Source organism: Sorex fumeus, unplaced genomic scaffold, assembly GCF_029834395.1.
Source record: "Sorex fumeus unplaced genomic scaffold, SorFum_2.1 ptg000122l, whole genome shotgun sequence".
In the NCBI taxonomy this organism is placed as follows: Eukaryota; Metazoa; Chordata; class Mammalia; order Eulipotyphla; family Soricidae; genus Sorex; species Sorex fumeus.
In genome coordinates, this window is record NW_026606179.1 from 8,374,478 (window position 1) to 8,400,850 (window position 26,373).

Here is a 26,373-nt window from a genome sequence, read left to right on the forward strand (position 1 = left end):
CAGAGCCAGCTTGTGGAAGGTGGAGCTGGGACTGGAAGGTGGTGGAAGGGGCCTCAGGCAAACAGGCCCGCCCACTGGACCCCCCCACCCATTGCTCCAGGTGGCCACACACCTGCCACACCTGGGGCCTGCAGGCTGTTCTCACCTGTGCGAAGGGACAGAGACGGTGGGCTGGAGCCTTGCCTTCGCTGGCACAGTCGGTTATGAACGGCTACCTGTTCCTGCTGCCTGTTCTCCTGGCTGTCTGGTCTACAGTGGGCGTATGGATTGTGTGAGTGTCAGAGGCAGGATGGATGCTGTGGGGGTCTGGATGCCTGTCTGATGGAGGGGACTGAGGGCTCTGGACTCTAGGATCTGAAGGAGTAGGTCGGGAGTCTGGACCTCATGATCTGAAAGAGAAGGCTGGGGTTCTGGACCCCTGGGTGTGAGGGAGGAAGTTGGGGGACTCCAGGATCTGATGAAGGAGGCTAGGTGACTGGTCTCCAGGATTGCTGTGAGGAGTCTGGTGGAGGGATGGAAGTTCAGGTCCTGGGTGACAAAGCCTCACTCACAACTCTGTCCTCTGCAGCTTCGGCATGGCTGTGGCCAACAAGGCTGTGAACATCTCCCAGACATTCCCCTATATCAGGTAGCAGTGGTGCGGTGGGAGGCAGGAAGGGTCCTGGCTGGGAACGCCCCTGAAGCCTGTCTCTGTCCCAGCGTCTGTGGAGCCGATCCGCCGCAGAGCTGTGTCTTTAGCCAGGTGCTCAACATAGGAGCTGCCATGGGTACGTACCTGCCTCCGTGAGGCTGCTCCCGCGTCAGACCCAGAGATCAGACCCCCGCCACTCCTACCCTCCCCGGACTGACCCTCACCACGGATCCCAGTCCTTTCTTCCCCACCACTCTCCTCACCTGGAACCCCACCCAGCCTGGGGTCTCCAGTCCCACTGCCCTGTCTTGCAGGCGCCAGTATCTGCATTCTCCGTTACTACCAGCTTCAGGACTGGGGGCTCAAGAAGCGGTCTAACCAGGTGATCCTGTGCAGCGGGCTTCTCTGCGCCCTGGGCACTTCCATCGTCGGCAATTTCCAGGTGAGACCGGGTGGGGCCGGCCCAGGGAGGCTGGAACTACAACTCCCAGCAACCCTCGGGGCCCGAAGCTCCTAGCTTGGCAGGCTCGTCCCGCACAACCTTCCGGGGACGTGAATTTCACTGGAGGCTCGCTCGGCTGAGGGAGGGCTCTTTGGAATCTTTAGGAGGTGGGGGAAATGTACTGCCACCCCTTCCGAAGCCCTTTTCATGATGCAACTGCTGAGTTACTCATTTAATATTTGCTTCCACCTCGGTTCTGTGGGCAAAGATCAGATTTTGCACAGATCCATCCTAATAAGCCAAATTCAATTTTTGCTTGTTTGGGGGCCACACCTGGCAGTGGTCAGGGCTTACTCCTGGCTCTACTCTCAGAGGTCAGTCATGGCCAGGCTTGGGGGCCATATGAAATATCTTACCCACAGCACTATCTCTCTGGTCTTTTTTCTTTCTTGGCTTTTGGTCACACCAGGCCATGCTCAGGGCTTACTCCTGGCTCTAGCTCAGGAATCACTTCAGGCAGGCCTTGGAGGACATTATGTTGGTCCTCCTGGAGGGCCTTGGAATATCCTTCTGCCGTGTATAGCAAAGCCAGGTTGACTCTGTGGAAAACAAGTGCCTGCTGTACTATTTCTTTGGACCTTTTTTTAGCAAGTTTTTTTTTTCCTTCTAAATTCGGGTAAGGAGCACACCCTGAGTGCTAGGACTTATTACTGGACACTGTGCTCAGGAATCACTCCTGGTGGGTTTAGGATGATGGAGCCATATGGGGTGCTGGGGATTAAACCTGGGCTGGCTGCGTGAGTGCCCTGGCCGCTGGATTGTCTCTCCACTCTGGCCCTTTAAAAAAAAATCGTCTGTTTTGTGGTGGTCAGAAATAAACCAGATACAAAGACAACACTTCTCCATATATATATATTTTTGGGGGGGGGCATCTGGTAGTGTTCAGGGGTTACTCCTGGCTCTGTACTTAGGGATCACTCCTGGCAGTGCTTGGGGAACCACATAGGATGCCACGGATCTAATCCAGGTTGGTCATGCACAAGGCAAGTGATACCTCCTTTAGTATCACTTCAGGCCCCTACATTCCACCTTTTGTGTGTGTGTGTGTGTGGTATAGTTGTTTATGGAGGTGTGAGCAACACCCCCTGAGTCTTGGGGAACCCCTGAGTCGAATTCCCAATCCTATAATCACATTGTTTGTGTGTGGCCAGGGATAGAACCAAGGCAAGTGCCATGTCCAACCCACAGTACAGATTCTTTTTTTTCTTTTTTGGGTCACACCAGTGATGCAGAGGGGTTATTCCTGGCTCATGCATTCAGGAATCATTCCTGGCGGTGCTCGGGGGACTATATGGGATGCTGGGAATTGAACCAGAGTTGGTCCCATGCAAGGCAAATGCCCTACCTGCTGTGCTATTGCTCCAGCCCCCACAATATAGATTCTTAACCAGGAAGATCAGTAGATATTTATAGGAGAAATGAATGAACCAAAGGTAGAAATCCTACTGATTGATTTTTAAAGTTATTTTATTTTCTGTGATGTCCAATTCTAATCTTGTGCTGTTGGTGGAGTGGAGGCTGGGAAGGGTGTTCAGGTAGACAAGGAAGTGTTTCCAGCTTGCCAGTGAAAATTTCTCACCACCTTTGGTCATTCAGTCATTTTCCTCTGATCTTCAACTTTCCTTCAGAAATTGTTATTTTGCTTCTCCTGGAAACTTTCCAGATACTTCCTATAATCAGCCCTCCCTCTAGTGGGAATTTGAATCTTTTAATATTTCTACATACTGTGTACTATGGATCTTTAAGCCATGAGTTATCGTAAGTCTAAACTGTTTCCCTCCTGGGGACCGGGGTGTGGCTTAGGTGGCAGAGCACCACCCTTCCATGTGTGAGGCCTGAGTCGAATCCCTGGCACCACATGGCCTGGAGCTCCACCAGGAGCGGCCCAACCGCTAACACACACAAAAGAATTTCCTCTCTGGGGGCTGGGGAGAAAGTACAGAGGTGAAGGCACTTGCTCTGTACATGGTCAACCCCAAGTGATTCCTGAGCACAAAGCCAGGAGTAGAATTCTGAACACTGACAGCGATGGTTCCAAAACTCTCCCCTTAAAAGTCAAGTTTTTCTTTCTAAGAACTAATTTCAGGGCCAGAGGGATAGTTTGAGGGTTAAGGCATTTGCCTGCATCCCACTTAGCCCAGTTTGAGTCCCCAGCACCACACAGGGTCCCCTGAGCACATCTGGGGGTCACTCCTGAGCACAGAGACTGTAATAGCCCCTGAGTCCTGCTGGGTGTGGCCTCCCCAGCCCCTACCCCCCAAGAACTGATTTCTACCAAGGGTGACAATAATCTTGGGAGGCTCTTAATCTATTGAGAGACAGTAGACCATCTCCTCTGTCACAGGGAGATGTACTGAGACTCCTTAGGTGAGATCATACATAGCTGTCCTATGAGTTTGCATCTCTGGTCACTGCCCTCACTGGTTTCCCTCTCATGGACACTTGGGCTGTGCGGAAGCCTGTTGGGAGCCCACTCAAGCAGATGGCATTTGCCCTGTGCCTGGCACTGTTTGGGGTGTTCCCTACACCTGGTGGTACTCCACAGAGGGCTTCTCTGCTCTTGGCTCTGCTCTGTGCTCAGGGGTCACTATGCGGTGTGTCAGGGATCAAATGGATTGGCTGCAGGCAAGGCCAGCACCTTCATTTTTTTTTTTTTGGCTTTTTCGGTTACACCTGGCAATGCTCAGGGGTTACTCCTGGGAGTGCACGGGGGACTATATGGGATGCCGGGGATTGAGCCTGGGTAGACCATGTGCAAGGCAAATGCCCTACTGGCTGTACTATCATTCCAGCTCCAAGGTCAGCAACTTCACCCCATATAATTTTTGCTGCTGGAGGCACTGCAGATTTCAATGCCTGTGCCCCCCTCCCCCAACTGTGATGCTGGCAAGAGCTTGGAGAAATGGGTCCTGAGGGGGGCATAGTGGATGGTTGGGTTATGGGTGGTGCTCCCATCTGTGTTCTTAGTGTCCCTCTGCCCACAGCATCAGCACCAACTGGCAACACACCTGACGGGGGCCTTCCTGGCATTCTTTGTGGGTGCCTTCTACTTCTGGCTCCAGCTTGGTTTTCTCCGGGGACTGAAGATGGCAGCCCAGCCGGGCGCACCCTGGCTTGGTCCCCTGCGTCTGGGCCTCTGCAGCATCTGCTCTGTGCTCTCAGTGGCCAGTATCCTTCTTTGGTTGGGCCTCAGTTTTCCCCAAGTTAGCGCCTTGTAGTCCAGGAGAGCCACTTAGAGGGTTTCCCTTCATTTCCTCCCCTTTTAAACTTGGGTCCTGGTTCCCCCAAGGTGTGAGGGTTTAAGTGTGATAAAGCTGTCAAGTGACAAGGGGAAGCAGCTCAGGAGGCCAGTGACCACTCTTGGGAGAATGATCTGAGGGACACAGCCATGGGGCAGCAGATGGGGAGACAGGCTGGTCTCCTGCTGGACCTAGGTGGTGGGTCTGTCCAGTCAGCAGTCCCATGGACACGTCTTGGGGTAATTCATACCACCCTGAGCTGTATTTCCTTGTGTAGGGGGAGGTTGCTGTGGGAAGCCCTTGGGGCTGGGCCAGGCTAGAGAGAAGGGAGCTGGGAAGCAACCTCCAGGCACGGAGGGAGGGTATCTCAGCCCAGCCTCCTGCAAGACCAGCTATGGAAGCATCCGGTCTGACCCTCAGGTCAGGACCTCATTCCTGTATAGCCCCAAGCCTGAGTGGATAAGGGCTGGGGCCTGCTGAGGGCCTGGAGCCTGGGGAGGAGGAGATTTGGGACAGGACTGGAAGGGCTGGTTCAGCATTTATGGACAGCGCCAGGCTCTGCTTTCACCTGGGGAAAAGGGGTAGGGCCTATTCTGGGCCTCACCCCTGTTTCTGGTGGACAGGGATTGAGTCTCCTGAAAACCCTGTAAGCCCTCTAAACCACATCCCATCTACTGGGAATGGAGACTGGAGGGGAGAGTTAGACTGGGTTAGAAGCATGGGCAGGGGTGGGGTGGGGAGGTGGGAGGGAGAAAGCCTAGGATGGGGAATGGGTGGATCCTGTATAAGGTGGGAACTTGGGGACTGATGGTCAAAGAAAGGTGTTAGGATGCCAGAGACTGGGCTCCCTGGACAGGTATGAGGTGACCAGCTCTCATGGGGACAAGGCAGGAGGCAGAACTGCCCCAGGCTCTGCTGGGACATGATGGGATTGATGGTATTGGGTGACTAGGAGGAGGAATCTTTTTTAGGGGCAAGATAAGATGCCCTTGGGGATTGTTGGGAGAGTGTGTCCAGCGAGAGGCGGGTCCACGGGGTTCCATGAAAGCTGCAGAGTCTGTAGCTGTCTACTGGGGGTTGGGGTTGGGGGCATATTTGAAAGTCAAAGTGGTAGTGGCGGTGATCTAGCTAGAAGAAGTATGGGGGGGGTGTCTGTGGGAGTCAGGGAGTGCCTGTCTGGGTAGATAACCTCCGGGGACACGTGGATGAATGCAGAGGAGGGGGCGGGGCTGAGCCGGGAGGGAAGGAGCGGAGACAAGGAGTGGGTCGGAAAGGAGATGGACAGGACTCAGGCAGGAACGATATGGGAGGGGCTGAGCCGGGGGCGGGGCGGAAACAATATGGGCGGGGCTGATCCGGGAGGGGCGGGGCGGAGCTAGGAGACTGGAGTGAGCCGCTGCGGTCCTTGACGCAGCACCAGTGGTGGTCCTGCACATCCAGGGTCTGCGCTCGGTGGCCGCTTACTGCGAGTGGACCGTGGCCATGATCCTCTTCCTGCTCTTCGGCCTTCTGGCTGTGGACTTCTCTTGCCTGTCCAACTGCACCCTGCAGCTGAAGTCTGCTCCCCTCAGCAGCTCCCCGCCCGTCCCCGCTGGCTCCCTGCAGCTGCAGCAGTCCCAGGCGCTCTGAGCAGGCCTTGGCTTCTCCATCCCGGAAGGACCAGTGCCCGAGGAGTGAGGGAGCGGCATTCCAGAAGGAAACAGCGTCCCAAGGGACCGGCGGGAGGAAGCGACTCCTCTGGGAGCGGCTCCTCAGGAGGAGCATCAAGGACGCGCCACGGGTCTGCTCCCCGCCTGGAACCCCAAGCCGTGGGGCGGCGGCTGTGGCCCCTCCAGCCAGAGCACCCAGGAAGCGAGGCTCAGGCCAGCCAGCTGTCCCTGATCAAGGCTATTTATTATTATCCGTTTTTTGTGTTTTTTTTTTTTTTTGCCGCCGACGGAATCAGAGACACGGACGCAGGCAGAATCACGCGAAACCAGAATTCCTTCCGGAGAGCAAATCCGTACAGAAGGGCGTAGGGTGGGGTCAGGAAGGACCAGGATGGTCCAAGAAGGGGTTTGGGATGACACAGGGCCACATGGCCCTGTCCGTCGGATCTGCTAAGCCACCCCGACCAGCCCCGTCCCTCCCCCACCCTACCCCGCAGAGACTGATCAATAAATAAAATAATAAATTAATCAATAAATAAAATAGAAACAGTTCCCCGCCCCCAGTCACCCTAGAACCACCCCATGGGCACCCCCAGAGACCCAACCCTGCAAGGCAAGGCTGGGATTTTGTGTCTACCCCCCACCCCACCTATTCCTTGGGCCCTATTTACAGATTCACAGTTGGGGGGCAGGGAAGGGGGGTGGGGGCTCCCCTCCTTCCCTGGCCCCCTGGGGTCAGGGCAAAGGGGTCCCATTGGTGGCCAGGAGCTTCTTGTCCTTGGGGGGGCCTCGGCGAGGAGAGCTGGTCAGCTCTGGGTCTGGACGGCCAGGTGGGGGCTGCAGGCTTCGGGGTGGGGTACCCGTAGGCCGGGTCTGCACCCCATTCTTCTCGTCTGGCAGGGAGGAAGCAGTGTGGATTCAGTCCCCCTCCACCCACCCTGGCTTGGAGAACATTCTGGTGGGGGCCAGTGCCCGAGTGACTGTCAGGGACTCCCCTCCTGGGCTGAGCCACACACTGGAGCCCCACCTCTCCCTCCCCAGGGCCAGAGGCAGGGCCTTCCCAGGAAGAGGGCCACACGTGATGCTGTTCCCACAGGGGCTCTCCAGTGGTCAGTGGGTCCAGCCCCAAGAGTCCCTGATTCTGGAGGCCATCAGTCAGGTTGTCCCCTTCCTGGCAATAGATGTGTCCCCTAGTGCCAGAACCCTTCATCAGCGGAGCGGCAGAAGCCTGGGGGCAATTGGTAGCCCAGCATCTCTGAGGGTGCACCCTCTGGGGGCTCCTCACTTCCTGGTGCTCAGGGCTGGGAAACTTGACCAGCAGGCGCCACCTTTGAGGCCACCCCACTTGCCACAGACACTACAGATGTCACCTGGGGGTCTATGGGGGTTCAATCATGTGCCCCTCACCACCCTGGCCTGGCCTGCTTGGTCAGACCAGACACAGTCCCACAACTTCTGTGGGCAGGGACTTCTGTCCTGTTAGGCCTCTGGAGGTTCCCAGGCCCCACTTTGTTCATACTACTGAGGGTCTCAGTGTGACAATGAGGGGACCTAATGCCCCCTCCACCCAGTCCATGTCTCCCACCTGCCAGGGCCTGCACAGAGGGCTGGTCGTGTGTGCTCAGCAGTTGGGCCTGGATTGTCTCCACCACGCGCTTGAACCGCCGGCTGGGGCCTGGAAGGAGCAGGGAGGTGGCCAGCTGGTGGGGGTCCCTTGGCCCACAGGGGCCGGGATCCCCGCTGTGACCCGGCATATATCTATATCCATGGTTCCCAGTGGGACAGGTTCTACTTAAGGTAACAACAGTTTCATATAAATGGTTATAAATAATCTGCTGAAACAGATTCTGTGGCTGGTTAGTTTCTATGTGAGCCCACAAACAGAAAAAATTAAGAAAAATAAATGATGGTGGGGGGGGTCCTAGAATTTGTGAATGCTTCCTCTAACGACATTTGGAAGTGAGGAGACAAAGAGGGCATTGGTTTTTCATGGGCATTGGGTTTAGAACATCTCAGAAAGCTCAGTGCTCACTGCTTAAAGATGGTTGCAGGGACAGAAAACAGAAATATCCCTCCCCCCCTTTTTTTTTTTGCTTTTTGGGTCACACCCAGGATGCACAGGGGTTACTCCTGGCTCTGCACTGAGGAATTACTCCTGGCTGTGCTCGGGGGACCATATGGGATGCTGGGAATCGAACCTGGGTCGGCCGTGTGCAAGGCAAATGCCCTACATGCTGTGCTATTGCTCCAACCCCAGAAATATCCCTTTTAGCCAAACTTTCTTTCTCAGAACTTGGGAGATGAGGGAAAACTGAGGCATTTCTGAGGTCTTCATCTCATAGATGACTCTCAATTGGTTGTAGCTGTCTAGAATTAAAGATTTTGAGGCAGCTGAGCTCAGCAGAAGTGCTGTGATTGACTAGTGATGTCTGCTCTGGGGCAGCCATGAGGCTGAGTATAGCACCAGGTGAAAGTAGAATGATGGCGGCAAACTGGAGAGGAAGTACAGCAGGTACAATACTGCCTTACACACAGCCAACCACGGTTAAATCCCAAGCACCCCAAATAAAAACAAAAACGTGGATGGAAGTACTCAGCACAGTGAGATCAGGGGGCCCAGCTAAGGCTGGGTTCATCACAGTTTGCTGTAAGTTGTGGCTCTAGGAACCAGCTGCCTCTCCTGCAAAACGGGAGACTTGTTTTGCAATGTTTTTTGGGCTACACTTGGCAGCGCTCAGGGGTTACTCTTGGCTCTGTGGTCAAGGATCACTTCTGACAGGACTCAGGGTACAATATGGGGTGCCATGGATTCAACCCGGGTTGGCTGAGTGCCAAGCAGCTGCCTCACCCACTGTACTGTCTCTCCAGCAACATAAAATGGGAGATTTTTACATCTCAAAGTTACTGGGGAAAACTTTTTGTTCTGTCGTGCTGGAATACTAACAAAATAAATAATTTTTGGTTCACTAATAGGTGGGAAGGATAGTATAGGGCGCTTGCCTTGCATATAGCCGATCCTGATCTGATCCCTGGGACCGCATCTGGGACTCCGAGCACTAAGTATTCCCTGAGCACTACCAGGTGTGGTTCAACAACATCCAGCACAGAAGGAGGCCCACTGACAAGGGAGCCCTATCAGGCTCTGATATACAGGTGGGTCTGCAGGATGCTCTTTAACTTGTCCTGCTGAATGATGGACACAGGGTCACAAAACTGCCTGATGATGCGTTTCTCAGAACAGGCCCCACTGTTAGGAGACACTCAGCTGCTGCATGGAGCATCAGGAGGAGTTGGCAAGAGGCAGGAGATAATGTGGGGGTCTGAGTGAGGAGGGGCTACAGCACTCTCTCAATTACTGCCTTCCTAGCTGCCTTCCCATCTTGGCACCAGGCAGGGAGAGCCTGGCTGAGAGACTCACCGGAGATGAGTGTGAAGGTGACAGAGTAGATGCCACTGCCGCTGCCCCCATCCCGTCGTGGGGATGGTTCTGGGCCTTCAGAGGAGCTGATGTCCACCTGGAAGCGGACAGGCTTCTGGAAGACGGAGGGGCCACCACTGGCCTTGTACTCGGCCCTGAAGCTGGTCTGTGACAGCACACTGTGACTCAGGCTGGGGATCTGGAGGGGCAGGGAGGCGTGAGACACACAGTTGGGAGGATTTCCAGGAGTGGGCAGCAAGGGTACACTCGTCTCTACCCAAAGACTACGAGTCTCATTGGCTACTGTGGAACAGATGCTAGGACCCTAGCCCACCCTGCCTAGGTTCCACTGCCTCCTGGGATCTGTAGTTTAACTGTCCTAATCACAACAAAACAAGAGTCCTACAGCAGGACTCAGGCCCAGCCTCCAAAAGCACTGTAGCACTGTAGTATTGTCCTCCCATTGTTCATCGATTTGCTCGAGCGGGCCCAGTAATGTCTCCCTTGTGAGACTTGTTGTTAATGTGTTTGGCATATTGAATACGTCACGGGGAGCTTGCCAGGTTTTGGCCATGCAGGCGAGATACTCTCGGTAGCTTGCCGGGCTCTTGGAGAGGGGTGGAGGAATCAAACTTGGGTCAGCCGGGTTGGACATGTGCAAGGCAAATGCCCTACCCGCTGTGCTATCTAGAAGCACAAGGAAGGAATTTCTTGCCTGCAAATACAGCCCATTAGTATATCTGGGCTTGGGCTGCATCTCCTCAGCCTTGGAGCAAAGAGTGATGGGTCAGGCAGTGAGCTATAGTCACCGTGCAGGTGGTTTCCCCCATCTCTCTCAGACCTGACGTGAGGAAATGGCAATTCATCAATCCTCAGGAGACACTACTATCTGGGGAACTGGAACCCAGACTCCCGTTCACCTTTCCAGGGCCCTGACATATTACCCTTTTATACGCTCACCCTGTGACTTCTGTTTTGGTTTTGGTTTTTGTCTGTGCTCAGGGCTTACTCCTGGATCTGTGCTCAGGGATCACTCCTGGCATAAGACAAATATAGCGCCAGGGACTGAACTTTAGTGGGACATGAACAAAGCAAGCATCCTCCATGATGTATGATCTCTTGGCCCCTAAATCTATCCCTGCGTGGAGAAGGAAGTTCCCCGGAGGCCAACACCCCAGGGCTAAGGGTGGGCACCCCAGGGGCCGTTAGGACCCTCACCGACAGAAAGGCATGGACAATGTCCGCTTTGATGCTGCTGAGAGGTTTGTCCTTGAGCACGAGGAATATTTGTTCTTCTTTGTCCAAGGAGATGAAATTTCCAAACCAGGAGCGTTTTGCCAGCCTGAGTGGGAAGGAAGGGGAGCAGCTGAAGGAGGGGAAGAGGGAAGGAATCCCCTAGACCCCCTCTTCCATTCCCATCTTGGACTCACTCCGGGGAGGACTCTGGCGTCAAACTGGACATCTCTTCTGCGGTGGGGACTGGATGGGGAAGGCAGAACATGGTCAAACACCCCCATTGCGACACCAACCAGACCTTGGCCCACGATTCACACCCCTAAGTATAGGCTGCCGAATATTCTTCCAAGGGCGGCTCTTAGGGCTGGCCACGCCCCTTGGGCGGGGACTGACAGCCGTGTGTCAAAGAGAAGAGAGTCAGAACCCCCCAACTCCTCAATCTGCCTCCAACCCCCTCTTCATCCTGGATGTGGGAACCCAGACGTGCAGCCCTTGGAGAGCCAGATGTAGCGCCCTGCCCTGCTCCCAAAATTAGGATTCTGCACACACACACACACACACACACACACACACACACACACACACACGCACGCGCACAATCAGATCCGTACCCTGCATCTTGCGGCGGTGAAAGCGAGGGGAGCCCAGGAAGCTGTTGCGGATGGAGTTGAGACGACTCCTCCAGGCAGCTCCCCCAACACCACCCCCAGGGCTGGGGGGCGGTGTTGTCCCGGGGGTCCCAGTAGGGCTGGCCCGGGGCGTGTGCAGAGGAGAGTGCAACGGGGTTCCGCCAGAGGAGCGCGGAGAGCCTGGGGGACCAGGCAGGGGTGTGGAGCGGGCGCTGGGGGGCGGAGGTTGCTCCCCGCCTCCCCCACCCCTGGGGCCCCGAGAAGGCAGTGTCTGCGTTTTGGAGGTCGGAGAGCCCCCCCGAGCCTCATCTCCAGCGCCGGGCTCTGGTGAGAAGGAAAAGACGGGACTCTGCAGAAGAGAAGCAATGGATGAGGGGACTACAATTCCCAGGGGCGTAGGAGCCCTCACAGGTACACTTGTAGCTGTTTGTCCAGGGGCATGCTGGGACTTGTAGTCCAACTATTTCAGTGTGTTCCCCCCCCCCCCCCCCCCCCCCCGCCCCGCCCCAGTTTACTCTTTTTCTCCTTTGCTCACGGCTGTAAAGCCAGTACTAGTACTTGGATGGCACTCCGGTGGCTTTTGTTAAATTTATAATTTATAAGTGAAACCTTCAGATGCCCGGGAAACCCAATCCCATGGGACATGTCTATTTAGCCTTGGACCTGTCTCTGCCTTTGTCCCCCCATCCTCCTCAGTCCTCTGGGACCTGTCTTTACCCTCGGGCTGCTCAGAGGACTGGAGGACAAACCCGTCGAGGCTCCGCTGACACTGCGGGATCTGCTTCCAGGAAAGATGAGAAAAGGAAAAAGATGGGTGAGTGTAAGGGCAGGGAGGTACAAAAAAATGCTGATCATAAAATTGGCCCAGAGAGCGGAGGTGACCAGGTCCAGTCACATGGCCCTTGCTGGAGGGGCAGGGAGGGGGGGTCCCACCTCTGGCTGTGCTGGGCCATCTCCAAGGCCCGTCGTGTGGGTACTGGAGAACCTCCACCCCCTGCATCCGTGATGCTCAAGACTTCCATGGACTTGCGTTCTGGCCTCCGCTTTCCATGACGGCTCAGCATGGGGGAGTCCACGCGCTTCCGGGGTGGGTCTGAGGGGCCCAGAATTTGCACACAATAAAAAGACTGATTCTGGGTCTGGGGGTACAACTCAAAGGTCTGGATCACAGGCCTTGCATGCTTCATTCCCGGCACCTCATGATCCCCCAAGCGTATCTGGTGGTGCCCCCCCACCAAAGAAGAATATAGATTCACCCAGTTGTACCAGTTCTCATCTTGCTGGAGGAAGTTGAGGCACAGAGAAGAAAAATGTTTGGGATTTTTTTTTGTCACACCCTGAGATACTCAGGGTTTACTCCTGTCTCACAATGGAGACATTACTGGGCCCACTTGGGCAAATCGATGAACAACGGGAGGACAGTGATATAGTGCTACTCCTGTCTCTGCACTCAGGTATTAATCCCGATGGTATGCGAGGGGGGGCAGGGGATGGGATGCGGGAATTCTTACTTGGGTCTGCTACATGTGCAAGGCAAGTGCCCTATCTGCTGTACTATCTCTCTGGCCCCGAGAAAGGGGTTTTGATAAAAGTCCAGAGCAAGTCAGGGAGTGGAAACCAAGAGGTTCAAGAAGGGTCTGAGCCCAGCCTTCTCACCGACATCATTGCGGGGGGGCAGGTCTTGGTCCTCACAGCTGGGGTACCGCTCCTTCCGATCCAAAAGCAGGTAGTATATCATCTTTTCTTGGTTTTCCCTATCTCGGGAGAAGGGGAAGGCTGGAGTCAGAGGTCAGGTCCCAGAGGGACAGTCCCCCTGCTAGCTGCTATGGCTCTGTCCAGCCCACCTCTCTGATCAGCTCCGCTCACTGTGGAGCCTCTGCGCACAGCTCGGCCTCATTTGCTCAACAGTGCCAGTGCCTAACCCAGCATCTGCGACAGCGCGCTAACCCAGCGCCTCTCCCACGGGAGGATGGAGGAGGCTGAAAACGGGCAGACACTGCTCCCAGCACAAGGTCTTTGGGCGCTGAAATTGGGGGCCCCGAAGCGGGACTTACTCTTCACTGCGCAGCTCGCGGTGCAGCCGCTCGCGATCTCTGAAGCAGCCGAGCGAGGCCATGCTCTCTAGGACGTCGGGGTCCAGCTCTCCATTGGACGGCAGGCTCCGCATGGCCACCCGGCGACCCGGGGCCGGCTCCAAGCAGGGCTCCGGCTCGTGCTTCCCGCCCCTGGGGAGAGGCAGAAACCCCACAGAGGGGAGCAGTTAAGCATTGCACTTAATCTGCTCCTTCACAGAGACTCTGGGCTCCAGACCCCCAGCTTCCCCCCATCAGACCCAGAGGTCTGAGCCCTCTGGTCCTGCCTCCATTGGATGTGCAGGACACCCTCCTCTCCAGGAGCGTCAGCCACCCACCCCCTGGCCAGCTTCCCTGCTTTTGAGGCCTTGGCTGTTTGGCTGTCACTCCCCCCAGCCCCCACGGGCCCCCCCCCCCCAAGAATCCCCAGGGTTCCCAGTACTCACAGGTACCAGGGATGTTTCTGAATTTGCTCCAGCTGTAACGGGGTGGGTCAAAGAGAAGTAGGAGTCAGGGCGTGTGAATACAGTAGCTGTGCCTTGAAAGTTGGTGGAGGCTACGTGGGGGTGTGTCCCCAACTGCCCGGATCTCCCACTCAAGTACGAGGGCGCACGTAGCCCCCTAGTGGAGGCTGAGCGTCCTTTCTGCACATTCGCAATCCCTGCCCGTAGGCCCAGCACGTCAGCATGTGCAGTGGCAGCGGCATAGGTTCCCCTGTCAGCACCCACTGCACAGCCAGATGCCGTCAGCATCCACTCCCAGGGGTCCCCAGTCTGCAGCGGTAGCTTTTACAGCGTTTCTATCTTTTATCCCAGGCCCTCTTCCGGCTTTCCCAAACTTACGCTGAGCCTTTTCTCGGGTTCCACTTCAATCATGCCCCTGAGTAGGCTCTGGCAGTCTGGAGGGATGAAGTGGGGCATGTGGAAGACGCCCCTTTTCACCTTCTCCAGCAGCTGGCGCAGGTTGTCATCATCAAAGGGCAGGGCCCCCTGGGAGAAGAGACAGGAAGTTCACAAAGAGACGGCAAGCCAGGAAGGATCAGGCACACGGGACCCCCTAGCTCCGCTTACAGATGGGGAAACTGAGGCTGGATCGCCACCCTGCCCCAGGCCACCTCGTTCCTAAGTGAACGCATAATGTTTGCTCAGGTGTTACTTCTTTAGGAGACTACAAAAATAGGCTTCTCCCCAGAGTGGTAGTTGAGTATCCATCAGGGGCCAGGGAATCTACTAAACACACTGCTCTCCAAAGTTCCCCCCAGGGCACACTGCAAATTCATGCCCACCAGGACCTCAGAGTGTGACCTTATTTGGGACTAGGGTCCTGGCACTGTGACTCCATCAAACCTGCTAGGGAGGGTTGTGAATCCAATAACGGGGGTCCTTCTTTTCCTGGGGGGATTGGGGCCACACCCATTAGTGGGTGCTTGTTACTCCCACCTCAGTGCTGGGAGTGGGGAGCTGCTGCCAAAGTGCTGGGGATGGAGCCTGGCACTCCAGCGACCAGCGCCGAGCCTTTCGTCATCACCCGGGGCCCTGTGCTCCTTAGAAGAAGGGACATAGAGGGTTAGAGTTGGGAGGCCGCTGGCCTTGCATATGGCCCATCCACATTCGACCCCAGCACCCTGTATGGGTCTCCGAGCCCTACCAGGAGTGATCCCAGAGCACAGAGCCAGGAGTAATCCCTGAGCACCATTGGGTGTGGCCAAAACCCCAAAAATAAGTAAAAAGGACACAGTCACATCACAGAAGGATATCATATAAGGACAGAGGCAGAGCAAGCCTAGGAGCACAAGAAGGGATCAGCACGAGGCTTTCAGCCTCCCCTGGGCCAATGTCTGAGGGCAGGGGGCGGGGGCCTGTCTTGGACAGGGAGCACATAACAACACCCGCTTCCTGGGTCTCCCCGGATCAGATGCAGATACCAGACAGTGCCTTACATGACCCCACACACATCACACCACATCACCACCACCCCCCACAGACTACACACTAGATATAGCCCATCATCATCCCACCCCACACCCCACTATACACACCATCACACCCCGCCCCACACTCCACCACACAAACCCCACCCTGCATACTACCACACATCTCACACCCCACCATACACACCCCACCATCATACATCATGCCCCACACACCACCACACACCATACTCCGCACCCCACTATTATATTACACTCCACGCTACATACATACCACATACACTACACACACTACCACTATCACCACATACTACACACTAGACACATACCACCACACATACCACACTCCACATACAAAGATACACATATGTCCCACACGACACCCCACTACATCACAGACCATGCTCCACACATACCCCACCATTATAGTACATTCCCACACTACACACATACCACATACACTGCCACACATTACAAACATACCACACACTACAGACATCACACACACCATCACTATCACCACGTACCACACACTAGATATGCCACCATACACCATCACCACCCATACCCTAGAACACACCTTAGACAATACCACTACCACCACCACCAGCACCACACACACACTACCACCACCACCACCACCATACACACACACTACCACCACCACCACAATACACACACACACTACCACCACCACCATACACACATACTATCCCACCACCACTACCATACACACACCACCACCAGCACTATACACACACACACTACTACCACTATACACACATACACCACCACCACCACCATACACACACACTACCACCACCACCACCACCACCACCACCACCACCACAGTCACATCACAGAAGGAAGTCATATAAGGACAGAGGCAGAAGCAATGCAGCTGCAAGCCTAGGAGCAGAAGAAGGGATTAGCATGATGCTTTCAGCCTCCCATAGGCCAATGTCTGAGGGTGGGGCCCCTCCACCACCATACACACACACACCATCACCACCACTACCACCACCACCACCATTACAGTCAACCCCACACATAGCCAGAGGCCACACAGGGCTGCTTCTCTCATCCAGCAGACCCTCCCACCGTGCCCAAGGGCGCCGTCCGGGCCTCACCACGAGCAGCGCAAAGAGGATGACTCCACAGCTCCACATGTCGGCCCTGCGCCCATCGTACTTCTCACCCTGGAGGGAGGGAAGCCCCGTCAGGCATCAGCTCTGCACACAGCTCGCCCCGCCTCCTCCTCACTCACCTTGATCACCTCTGGACACGCGTAGTGCGGAGACCTGCGTGGGGGGGTGGGGGGAGGAGACGTGGTGAGGGCCGGACAGGGCCTGTGGGGCGCGCAGGGCGCAGGCAGGCACTACTCACCCACAGCTGGTCTCCAGCAGGCTGTCTCCCACCTGCAGAGATGCCATGCCGAAGTCAGCGATGCGGATGTTGTTCTTCTCATCCAGGAGGAGGTTCTCTGGCTTCAGGTCCCTGTGGCTGGTGAGGTAGGTGGGCTTCAGAACCTTCTCCTGCCCCCCACCGCCCCGCATGGACATTGGAACCTTAATTTTTGTAGATTTTTTAAGGGTTTTTGGGCCACACCAGGCAGTGCTCAGGGCTGATTCCTGGCTCTGTCCAGGGATCACTCCTGGCAGTGCTCTGGGGACCCTGTGATATGTTTGGGATCAAATCTGGATTGGCTATGTATAAGGCAAGCACCCTCTCCGCTGTATTATTGCTCTGGCCCTGAACCTTGATTTTTTTCCTTTGGTATTCAGGCCACACCTGGCAGTGCTCAAGATTTCCTCCTGGCTCTGTGCTCAGGGATCACTCCTGGTAGGGCTCAGAGACCATATGTGGTTCCCGGGATTGAACCCAGGTCTGCCGCATGCAAGGCAAGTACTTTCCCCCTGTATGATCACGATGACCCTACTCCAGGACAACTGAAGATAATTAAAATATGTCCTGAAGTAATGAGAAGCACCCAAGGCAGGCCCATGGGCCATCCCAGCTGACATCCTCTTAATCAGCATCCAGACAGAAGCTTTCAGAAGTCACTCCAGAGAATGTGTGAGTGATTTTATCCACCAAGATCGGAACTGGAAGGACCTGAGTGATCTGGAGGTGAGCAGGGCAAGTCTTGAGCTGGTTCTTTGAATCCTGACATATTCCCATGAACCGGAGTTCACTCAATTGGGAATTTTAGGGCTGGAGAGACCGTATACATGACCACACTTGATTTGAGCCCTGGTACCACACAGTTCCCCAAACATTTTTGGGTGTTGCTCTGGAGGCCCCCTAGTATACCACCACGCTGGCCTTGCTAGTCCCTGGCACCACTACACTCTCAGGAGAATAAAATCATTGCCTCCTACACCGGCCACTGGTCTCTCTGTTGGTGTCTCCATCCTTCACTCTCTGGAGTGAGGCCAATGCCTCAAAATTTCTGGGTTAGGGGCTGGAAGCATAGCACAGCGGGTAGGGTGTTTGCCTTGCATGCGGCCGACCTGGGTTCGATTCTCAGCACCCCATATGGTCCCCTTAGCACCGCCAGGAGTAATTCCTGAGTGCAGAGCCAGGAGTAACCCCTATGCAACGCCGGCTGTGACCCAAAAAGAAAAAAAAATTCAGGGTTAACATGCAGGGACCAGAGACAGAGCTCAGGGATTATGCAGTTGTGTTGCCAGTGGCTGACACTGGCACCACTTAGGATCCCCTGAGCACCACCAGGAGTGACCTGGAGCATTGCCAAAAACACAATTGTGTTTTGCACTTTCCCCATTGTAACAGCTTTCCAGCCCCAATGGCTTTAGGACAGAGACTAACTCTCGGAAAGACGCCTAAGAACATGCCTTTTATCTAATGTTTGTGTTTCAAGCATTTTTTCCCAGTCTATAATGTGCTTTTGCATTTTTATAGCCACTGTAGCACTGTAGCACTGTCCTCCCGTTATTCATTGATTTACTCGAGTGGGCACCAGTAACGTCTCACAACAAATTGTGAGGCTTGTTGTTACTGTTTTTGGCATATTGAATACGTAACGGGTAGCTTGCCAGGCTCTGCCGTGCGGGCGAGATACTCTTGGTAGCTTGCCAGCCTCTCTGAGAGGGGAGGAGGAATTGAACCTGGGTTGGCTGCATGCAAGGCAAATGCTCCACCCGCTGTGCTATCGTTCCAGCCCTTCATAACCACACGTTGTAAAAACTGAAAGTTCCAATTTTTTTTGGGGGGGGGTAAGGTTATCCTAGTTGTTAACTTGGTATTCCAGGGATGCTCAGTCCATGGACCTGGGGTCAATGCCAGGCCCAATTAAATGGCTTTGCATACAGGAAAACTGGGTTCAATCCCTGGCACCCCAGATGGTCCCCTGATCCCCTCCAGGAGTGATCCCTGAGCACAAAACCATAAGTAAACCCTGAACACCATTGGGTGTAACCCAAAATCCACACACACACACACACACACACCAATGTGGTCCAAAAACCAATTAGAAATCAATAAATTAAATAAAAATGAAAAGGAGGGCCAGGATTCTATCTTTTCTCTGGGAGTGGTCAGTAACTGGGTCATCAGGCTGTGTAAACATGCTGACTACTGCCCCCTGCAGGGCATCTCTTAACCCGCTGCGTTTGGACAAGCTCTCCAGTCAATAGGGGATGCTGACAACGCAGCCTGGAGTATGACCTGGTTTACACCCCCATGAGTCCCATCTCTACTCCTCACGTCAGGTGAAGGCAAACAGATGAGGCTGAGAGAAGGCAGCCACTGCATACCTCAATGCACTCTCATCAATGCTGCATGTCCAATCTCATGCCAGGAGGGTTGACTGGAGTTTCACATGGATGTTCATGTGTCCCCTGAAATGAGCCTCACCTCACAGCATTTACAAAAATAAACTTCAAACAGGCCCCAGACCAAAATGCTACAACTAAGGCAATACAACTTCCAGAGAAAATACGGCAGAGAACCATGGTGGCCTGTAGCTGGGCTATGCGATGTCGGGACAGAAATGCACGAAGCATAAAGGAAAAAATAACAACAACAAACTAGTGTTCACCCAAATGTGAATCTTAGGATCGGAGAGACCGTACATGTGACCAGCCTTGGTTTGAGCCCCAGTACCACATGGTCCCCCAAACATTGTTGGGTGCTGCTCTGGAGGCTCCCTAGTACCACCATGGTGGCCTTGATAATCTCTGGCACCTCTGCACCCTCAGAAAATTATCTTTTTGGGTCTGGCATTGACCCCAGGTCTGTGGGCTGAGCGTCCCTGGGACTCCAAGCAGCACCTGGGAGAACCCCAATCCCCCCAATATTGAAATTTTCATTTTTCACAACACGTGGTTATGAAAATGCAAAAACATATCATAGACTGGGAAAAAATGCTTGAAACACAAACATTAGATAAAATACTTGTTTTTAGGTGTCTTTTCGAGAATTAGTTTCTGTTTCTGAAACCACTGAGACTGAAAAGCTATTACAGTGGGGAAGGTGCTGACCTGGGTTCAATCCCTGGCACCCCAGATGGTCCCCTGATCCTCTTCCAGGAGCGATCCCTAAGCACAGAACCAGGAGTAAGCCCTGCTCACTAGTGGGTGTGACCCAAAATCTAAAACACACACACACACATACACACGCACACACACACATACACGTACACACTACCAAACCACAACAGAAGCAAGAACACATACAACTCAATAACATAAAGACCACTTGAGGAAAACAGGGGCTAAAGATCAGAATAGACATTTCTCCAAAGAAGATGGCCAAATGGCCAATAAGCACAGAAAAAAAATGCTCAACATCATCAACTACCAGGGAGCGGCAAATCAGAACTGGAGGCACAAGCCTGGTAGAATCCAAAAGGCAGAAAAGAGGCAGAAAGAAGCAGGGACACGCAGAGACAGGAACCCGCAAGGCTGGATCCCACAGACTCGCTGGCAGGATGCAGCAGTGCAGTCACTCTGGTAAGCAGTACTTCCTCACCCTAATCCCTTTGGCCTCAACAATCCCACTCACAGGTACCCATCTGAGAGGATGAAGCACAGAGCTCACGTAGTCATGGCATTTATAAGCACCCAAAGGGAGGCGATATTCACCAATGAGCAGATAAACTAAAGGAGCACACTTAGGGGAGGACTCTGCCAGGAAGTGGACTGGAGCATGAAACGTGTTCCACGGGTCCAGACTGTGTCTGTTGAGTGCAGGAGGCCTGGTGCTCGGGAGCATAGTGAGTGCGATTCAAAGGAAAGATCCAGAGGGGGTCAGTCCAAGGAGGCTGAAGGCAGGTGAGTGAAGTCAGGGTCAGGGGGAAGAGGAGGAGAGTGGCTTAAGGCTTGGGGGGCTGGATTGGGAGTGATGGGGGTGTACTATGATGAAGAGGTGAGCACAGCAGCCGCTGGGCTGGGGGTTTTCCATGGAGAAGGTTAGTCCAGTGAGTGGTAGCCCACTTTCCCAAGGGGTGAATGATTTGTCTGAACACGGTCCAGATAGAGCCAGAGAGAGAGAAAAGGGGTTAAGGTGTTTGCATTGCATGTAGTCAACCTTGGCTTGAATTCCCAAGCACTGGCAGGAGTCACTCCTGAGCACAAAGCCAGAAATTACAACTGCAGGGTGTTGTCCCCCACTCCACCAAGGCTAATGGTATGGCATTCTCTCTGCCTGTCATGTGTCCGCAAAGAAGGACCTACCCTCTGGGCAGTGGCTCACGCCCACCTCCCCTCAAGCTGTCCCCTCACCAGATGGAATAGCTATGACAAAAGTCCAGCGCCGACACGATCTGGCGGAAGAACTTCCGGGCCTCCTTGGGTGTCAGCCTGCCCTTCTTCACCAGGTAGTCAAACAACTCACCTCCGGAGACGTGCTCCAGAACCAGGTACCTGGGGGACACGGAGTGGGCAGAGGGCTGGAAGGGGCTTGTGGAGGGCCAGAGAGCTTGGTCTCCCTCTACCATCTCCACCCCTTCTCCCCTTACAAGGCTTCCATCCCATTATCCCCAGGGAACCAGAGAAGCCCAGCCTTCGAGAGGTGAAACCTCCTATTCCCAAGAATCCTGGAAGGAAGACTCTGCAGTTCCCATTGGTGCTATGCCAGCTTTAGGGGTCCACATTTTGGCTGATACTTGTCCTTGAGAGGCAAACCCACCCCATTAACACATGGATTTCAGATCCCATATGTCAAAGGCCCTTGGGAAATTAATTTCCAGAAGCCAGAGTTCCCAAACTCATGAGTCTCTGGGACGCAGAGTTGGAAATCCCAGCTATTCTGAGGCATTGCCCTGACACTAGCGTGTGTTCCACTTCTGCCAGGTGAAGACCCAACTCCCTCCAGCCTTTGGGAGAAATGCTGTAGTTTCTGTTGTCTCTTGAAGGAGGTGCCCTTCCTCTCCTTTGCCTCCAGGAAGTCCACACTCAGTGCCCATTGGTCCTCAGCAGCATAATCTGACTGCCGACTTAAGAGATGTTCCATTTTGACTCCTATTTGCTTCAGACAATAGCACAACTCCATAGTACCTAATGATCAGGGAACCCCAAATCTCCTAAAATTCTGGGAAATAAAGACGCCCCCCCCCCCCACCTAATAGCCCCTGAAAGGCTCAACCTCACATTCCCATAAATGTCTGGGATGAAACTATTTGAATTCTCATCGACTTTTGGCACTAATGATTGCATCGTGCACGGATTGCAGTCAACCTTTGTGAGGTAAAAGACTATAACTTCAGTTCTCCCCAGAGAGGCTAAGAAAACCTTCACAAGCTTGGGAACCTAGAGACTTCCAGTCCCCATTAGCCATCAGTTCTAAAGACTTCCGTCTCATCAGGCTCTGGGATGGCAAGTCTTCATTTCCATTAGCTCCTGAGAAACAAATCCCAATTTCTGTGAGTTCTTGGAAAGTTGAGATTCCTCAAAGAAGCACAAACTCCCCTGGGCTTTCGACAAGGAGGAAAGGATGGAGGAGACAAAGGCCCTTCCCTGCCTCACACCTGGGGCAGCCAAGGACTACAATTCCCATGAGCACTCTGGGCTGGGTGGACTTCCTGCAGGTGTGGGGGTGGGGTGGGGGGGTGGGGGGGACCACTCTGGCATCCTGGCATCCTGGCATCTGATGAGTGTTGGAGTCAGCTCATCCTGGGGAGTACGTGGTGGTGGGGGAAGGACTGTCCCTTCTCCTGATGCCCAGCCCAGCTGTGCTTTGGGTCACCAGCATCTACACAAAGGTCTTTTGTCTGGAGCCTGGACAGCTGGACCCCACCCCCATTTTTCCTGGGAGGTGGCTGGGGTAGCAGACTTTGAGATAGTCTCAGAATGCTTAAGGAGGCCCTTTGTTGGGGTGTCCAGAATTGTGTTGCTGGAGCAAAGAGCCCTCCCGAGAGGAGGTTTTGGGAGACGGCAAGTGCTCTGGACCCTGAGCTTTCCTGGGATCCCTGAGCTAGTGAGTTCTGAGCAAACTGGGTCTGGTCAAGGGCATTCAGATATGTGGCATAAAGTGTTCCCTGCAGGATAGCGGAGTAAGGGAAGTGATGACAGCCTTGGTCACACTCTCGGCTGCCCTGCCGGCACAGACTTCCTTAGCAGAGGGTGGGTGTGTATACTGGAGTGGCCTTGTGTTGAGCCTTCCCTGGTCTGGGAGAACCCGTGTTTCCAGAAAGGTCCCATCCCGGGAGCTTGCCGAGGGCCGTAGGGGGCTGGGTGTCTATAAATACCTACAAATATTTCTTGTTCTCGTAGACGTCGTGCAGCTTGAGGACATGTGGGTGTTCGATGAGCTTCAGGATAGCGATCTCCCGCTCCACCTGGGGGGTCGGGTCGGGTTGAGGGGTGGGGAGTCAGCATGGCTGGCCTCAACCCTTCCCCCGCCCCCCTCCCCCAAAGTGCCTCCGAGTGCACCTTCATCAGCACTGACTCCGACAGCTTCTCCCGGTTCACAATCTTGATGGCGACCTTCTGGCCAGTGATGCAGTGGACTCCGAGTTTCACCAGCCCTGGGGGAAATAGGACTGGCAATGTGGAGTGTGCACCCCAGAGTGCTCCCCCCTGCCATCCCCCCTGCTTCTCCATGGGTCTGCCACAGCCACTTGGCCTCACCCTGCTCCCTGGCTTGTACTGTACCCACTGGGATTCATCTTCCCTCATAGTTTCTCCAGACTCCCCAGGCTGCCTCTTCCTGCAGTGTCCCACCCCACCTTCCTTGAATTCTTGCATTTCACTCCCTGCGGCTCACCTGTGCCCCTTTTCCTGGTTCTCCCGCACCCTGGCGGCACCCTGACCTTGGATCTGGTCCTCAGTCTTCCTCAGGGCAGCACCAGACCCCAGTGGTGTCCCGCGTCAAAGAATCCAGTCTCCCCCCCCCCCCCCCCATTCATAGACTCAAGGATCAAGTTTCAAAAACTCAAAGACCCAGGAGTCCAGTTCTCAGCCCTCCTTCCTCAGACCCACAGGTCCAGACCCCAACCTCCTTCCTCAGACCCAAGGGTTCAGCTTCTAGCCTTTTCCCTCAGGCCCAGGGACCCAGGACCCTGGCCCCTTTTCCCTCAGATCCAGGGACCCAGTTCTCAGCCTCCTCCCTCAGACCCAAGGGTCCAAACACAAACCCCCTCCCTCTGATCCAGGGCTTCAGGCTCTAGTTTCCTCCCACAGGTCCAGGGGTGCAGGACCCTAACCCCTCCTCACTCAGATCCAAGGGTCCAGGCCTCAGCTTCTCCTCCCTCGGACCCAAGGGTGCTCCTCCAGCCCCTCCTCCCTCAGACCCAGAGGTGCCTACCCCAGCCCTTCTCCCTCCCACCCAAGGGTGCCTAACCCAGCCCTTCTTCCCCTCAGACTGGAGTCCTGCCATGGTCCCTCCTCCTAATCGGGAATTCAGGTCAGCAGCCTCAGTGGGGGCTCTAGGAGCTGGGGGGACCCTCTCACCTTCCCAGTCTCACACAGACCCTGGACCACCCAGCCCTGCACGCAGGAGTTGGGTGCCGGCTGGCTATGGCTCCACTGGGGACCCAGTGGTGATGGGGCAGCTGGTGATGCCCGGCTTAGTGCCTGCGGGGCTTGATGCCACACTGAGCAGTGCGGAAGAAGGGCGATGGCACAGCCCCCAGCCCACCCTGCCTGCCGGGGCTCGCGCCAGGGTCCCTGCCCAGCCCTCCCTGCCCAGCCCGGCCCGGGGCGCAGCGGGGCCGAGTGGAGCGCGCGGCCCGGCACCTGCCCCAGGCTGCGGCCCGCACTGCAGCAAGAGTCGCTGCGCCGCGCCGCCCCCCCCCCCCGACCCCCCCCCCCCCCCCGCCAGGCCTCCAGCCTTCCCTGGCGCCCCAGCATCCCCCGCCGGCCCCCCAGCCCCACCGTTTCCCGGAGCCCTGGCCTCTGAGCGCTCTCCGCGGTCAGCACCCCACGCCCTCCTCTGGGCTCCAGGGGTCTGGGCTGTGCCCCGGCCCTGTGGACCCCGAGTTTCGCCCTCCGCCCCCGCCCCCAGCCCTCCCGGGCTCACCTGTCTGCCCTTTGCCCAGCGTCTTTTCCAGCCGGTAGGGCCCCACATATTGGGCGTGCTGGGGTGGCTGCGGGTGCGGGTGCGGGAGGTGATAGGCGGGGGAGCCCCCGCCCCCCTCCTTGGCTCCCGACGACATGGTGCCCTTAGTCCCGGCCCGACCGGCTCCCCGGCCGCCCCCCCTGCGGCCAGCAGCCCCGTCCCTCCGGTGGGGGCCGGCGACCGCTCTGTCCCGGCCCCCCCGGCTGCCCCCCACTTCTCCGGGGGTCCCCAGGGGGCTGGGCTGGGCCCCCCCCAGTCGGCGGGCCGCGGAGCTGGGGGAGGGGGGGCTGGCCCGGGGGGGTCAGGCCCCAGGAGTCAGCCTGGCCCAGGGGGGCTGCGCGGCCCCCCCCTCCCCAGCCTGGCCCTGGCCGGCCCCCCCTTCCTGCGCCTCCCCCCGCCGGGGGGGGTCTGAGGTTCGGGCCGGCGGACGCTGCAGGCCGAGGTCCCCCCCGCCCCCCCACGCGCCCTCTCTCCTCCGCCTCCTCCTCCTCTCCGCCTCCCCCCGCCACCTCGTCCTTTCTCTCCGGCACGCTGACATCACCATCCGGGGACTCCGGGCCCTTCCCCAAAGTTAACCCTTTCGGAGGGGGGCTGGGGAGCGGGGGCAGGCAGGGGGCGGGACTGGGAGCCAGGGGGATGGCGGCCTGGGAGGATGCGGGATGGATGCGGGGATGCAGGGATGCAGACACACAAAGAGATCAGGTCTGGCAGAGGGAGAGAGGAGCGCCGCGCCGGAGGGCGGCAGGGGTGGAAGCAGGGGACAGGAGGGACCAGGATGACCACACAGAGAGCAGTGACAGCCTGAGCCAGGAGAGGGGGAGACGCCATGGAGAGCTGAGGGAAGAAAAGGCCTGCGGGGAGAAGGAAGGAGAGCAAACAGAAACCAGGGCGGCTGATGGGGAGAACAGAGCCAGCCAGGGAGGAAGGATGCAAAGGTGCTGAGACAGAACAGTGGCAAGGTGGTGGGAGTACCTAGAGAAGGGGAGACAGCAGAGCCCGTGGAGAATGTGGGAGAGGCAGGGACTAGGAATGGGGGAGATGGAGGGCTAGAGAGAGGACAGCAGAGCAGAGCTGGCTCCACATGTGTGGGGATGGGGACAGGCTGAGGAGCAGAGAGGGAGTCAGGCAGAGAAGAAGTTTGTTTTTTTTGTGTGTGTGTGCCTTTTGGGTCACACCTGGCGATGCTCAGGGGTTACTCCTGGCTCTGTACTCTGCTGTTCAGGGGACAATATGGGAAGCTGGGGAATCGAACCTGGGTTGGCCATGTGCAAGGCAAACGCCCTACCCGCTGTGCTATGGGTCCAGCCCCAGAGGGAAGGAAGTTTGAAAGCTGCTGACCCAGGACTCGTTTGCAGCACCCCACATCTCCCCCCTCCACTCTGAGTGCCTTTGGCTTTACCCCATCACCACCCAGCTCCTCATTGTTCTCGGGACATCTGGGGCCAAACTTCCACTTAGGGTCCTCGGGCCCTTAAGGAAGCTTCCAGATCACCCTGAGCTGCCTCTGTATTTTCTTAGATCCATGCATTCTCTGTCTTCTGAGAG

General features: G+C 55.8%; 2 protein-coding genes across 3 annotated transcripts; one reads left to right on the plus strand and one right to left on the minus strand.

Annotated features, from left to right (window-relative positions):
* The first annotated feature begins 203 nt into the window (after positions 1-203).
* On the plus strand, positions 204-6,001 carry TMEM150B (transmembrane protein 150B). Its single transcript, XM_056137223.1, has 6 exons — positions 204-271; positions 569-628; positions 700-767; positions 946-1,073; positions 4,118-4,301; positions 5,793-6,001. The coding sequence occupies exons 1-6, from the start codon at positions 204-206 to the stop codon at positions 5,999-6,001; spliced, it is 717 nt and encodes a 238-aa protein (XP_055993198.1).
* Positions 6,002-6,246: 245 nt separating this feature from the next.
* Positions 6,247-25,291, minus strand: BRSK1 (BR serine/threonine kinase 1). 2 transcript variants are annotated; one of them, XM_056135767.1, is made up of 19 exons: positions 24,790-25,291; positions 23,202-23,296; positions 23,022-23,107; positions 21,054-21,194; positions 16,693-16,809; positions 16,574-16,607; positions 16,437-16,505; positions 14,219-14,365; positions 13,823-13,854; positions 13,359-13,529; positions 12,961-13,058; positions 12,238-12,397; positions 12,022-12,082; positions 11,287-11,653; positions 10,870-10,918; positions 10,658-10,781; positions 9,440-9,638; positions 7,607-7,696; positions 6,247-6,914 (listed from the first exon to the last, which is right to left on the minus strand). In XM_056135767.1, exons 1-19 carry the CDS (start codon positions 24,923-24,925, stop codon positions 6,757-6,759), a joined length of 2,334 nt encoding a protein of 777 aa, XP_055991742.1. In that variant the 5' UTR covers positions 24,926-25,291; the 3' UTR covers positions 6,247-6,756. The 2 variants fall into 2 exon arrangements, with proteins under 2 accessions (XP_055991742.1, XP_055991743.1); XM_056135768.1 differs by lacking the exon at positions 24,790-25,291 and having other exon boundaries at positions 23,018-23,107.
* Positions 25,292-26,373: the final 1,082 nt, after the last annotated feature.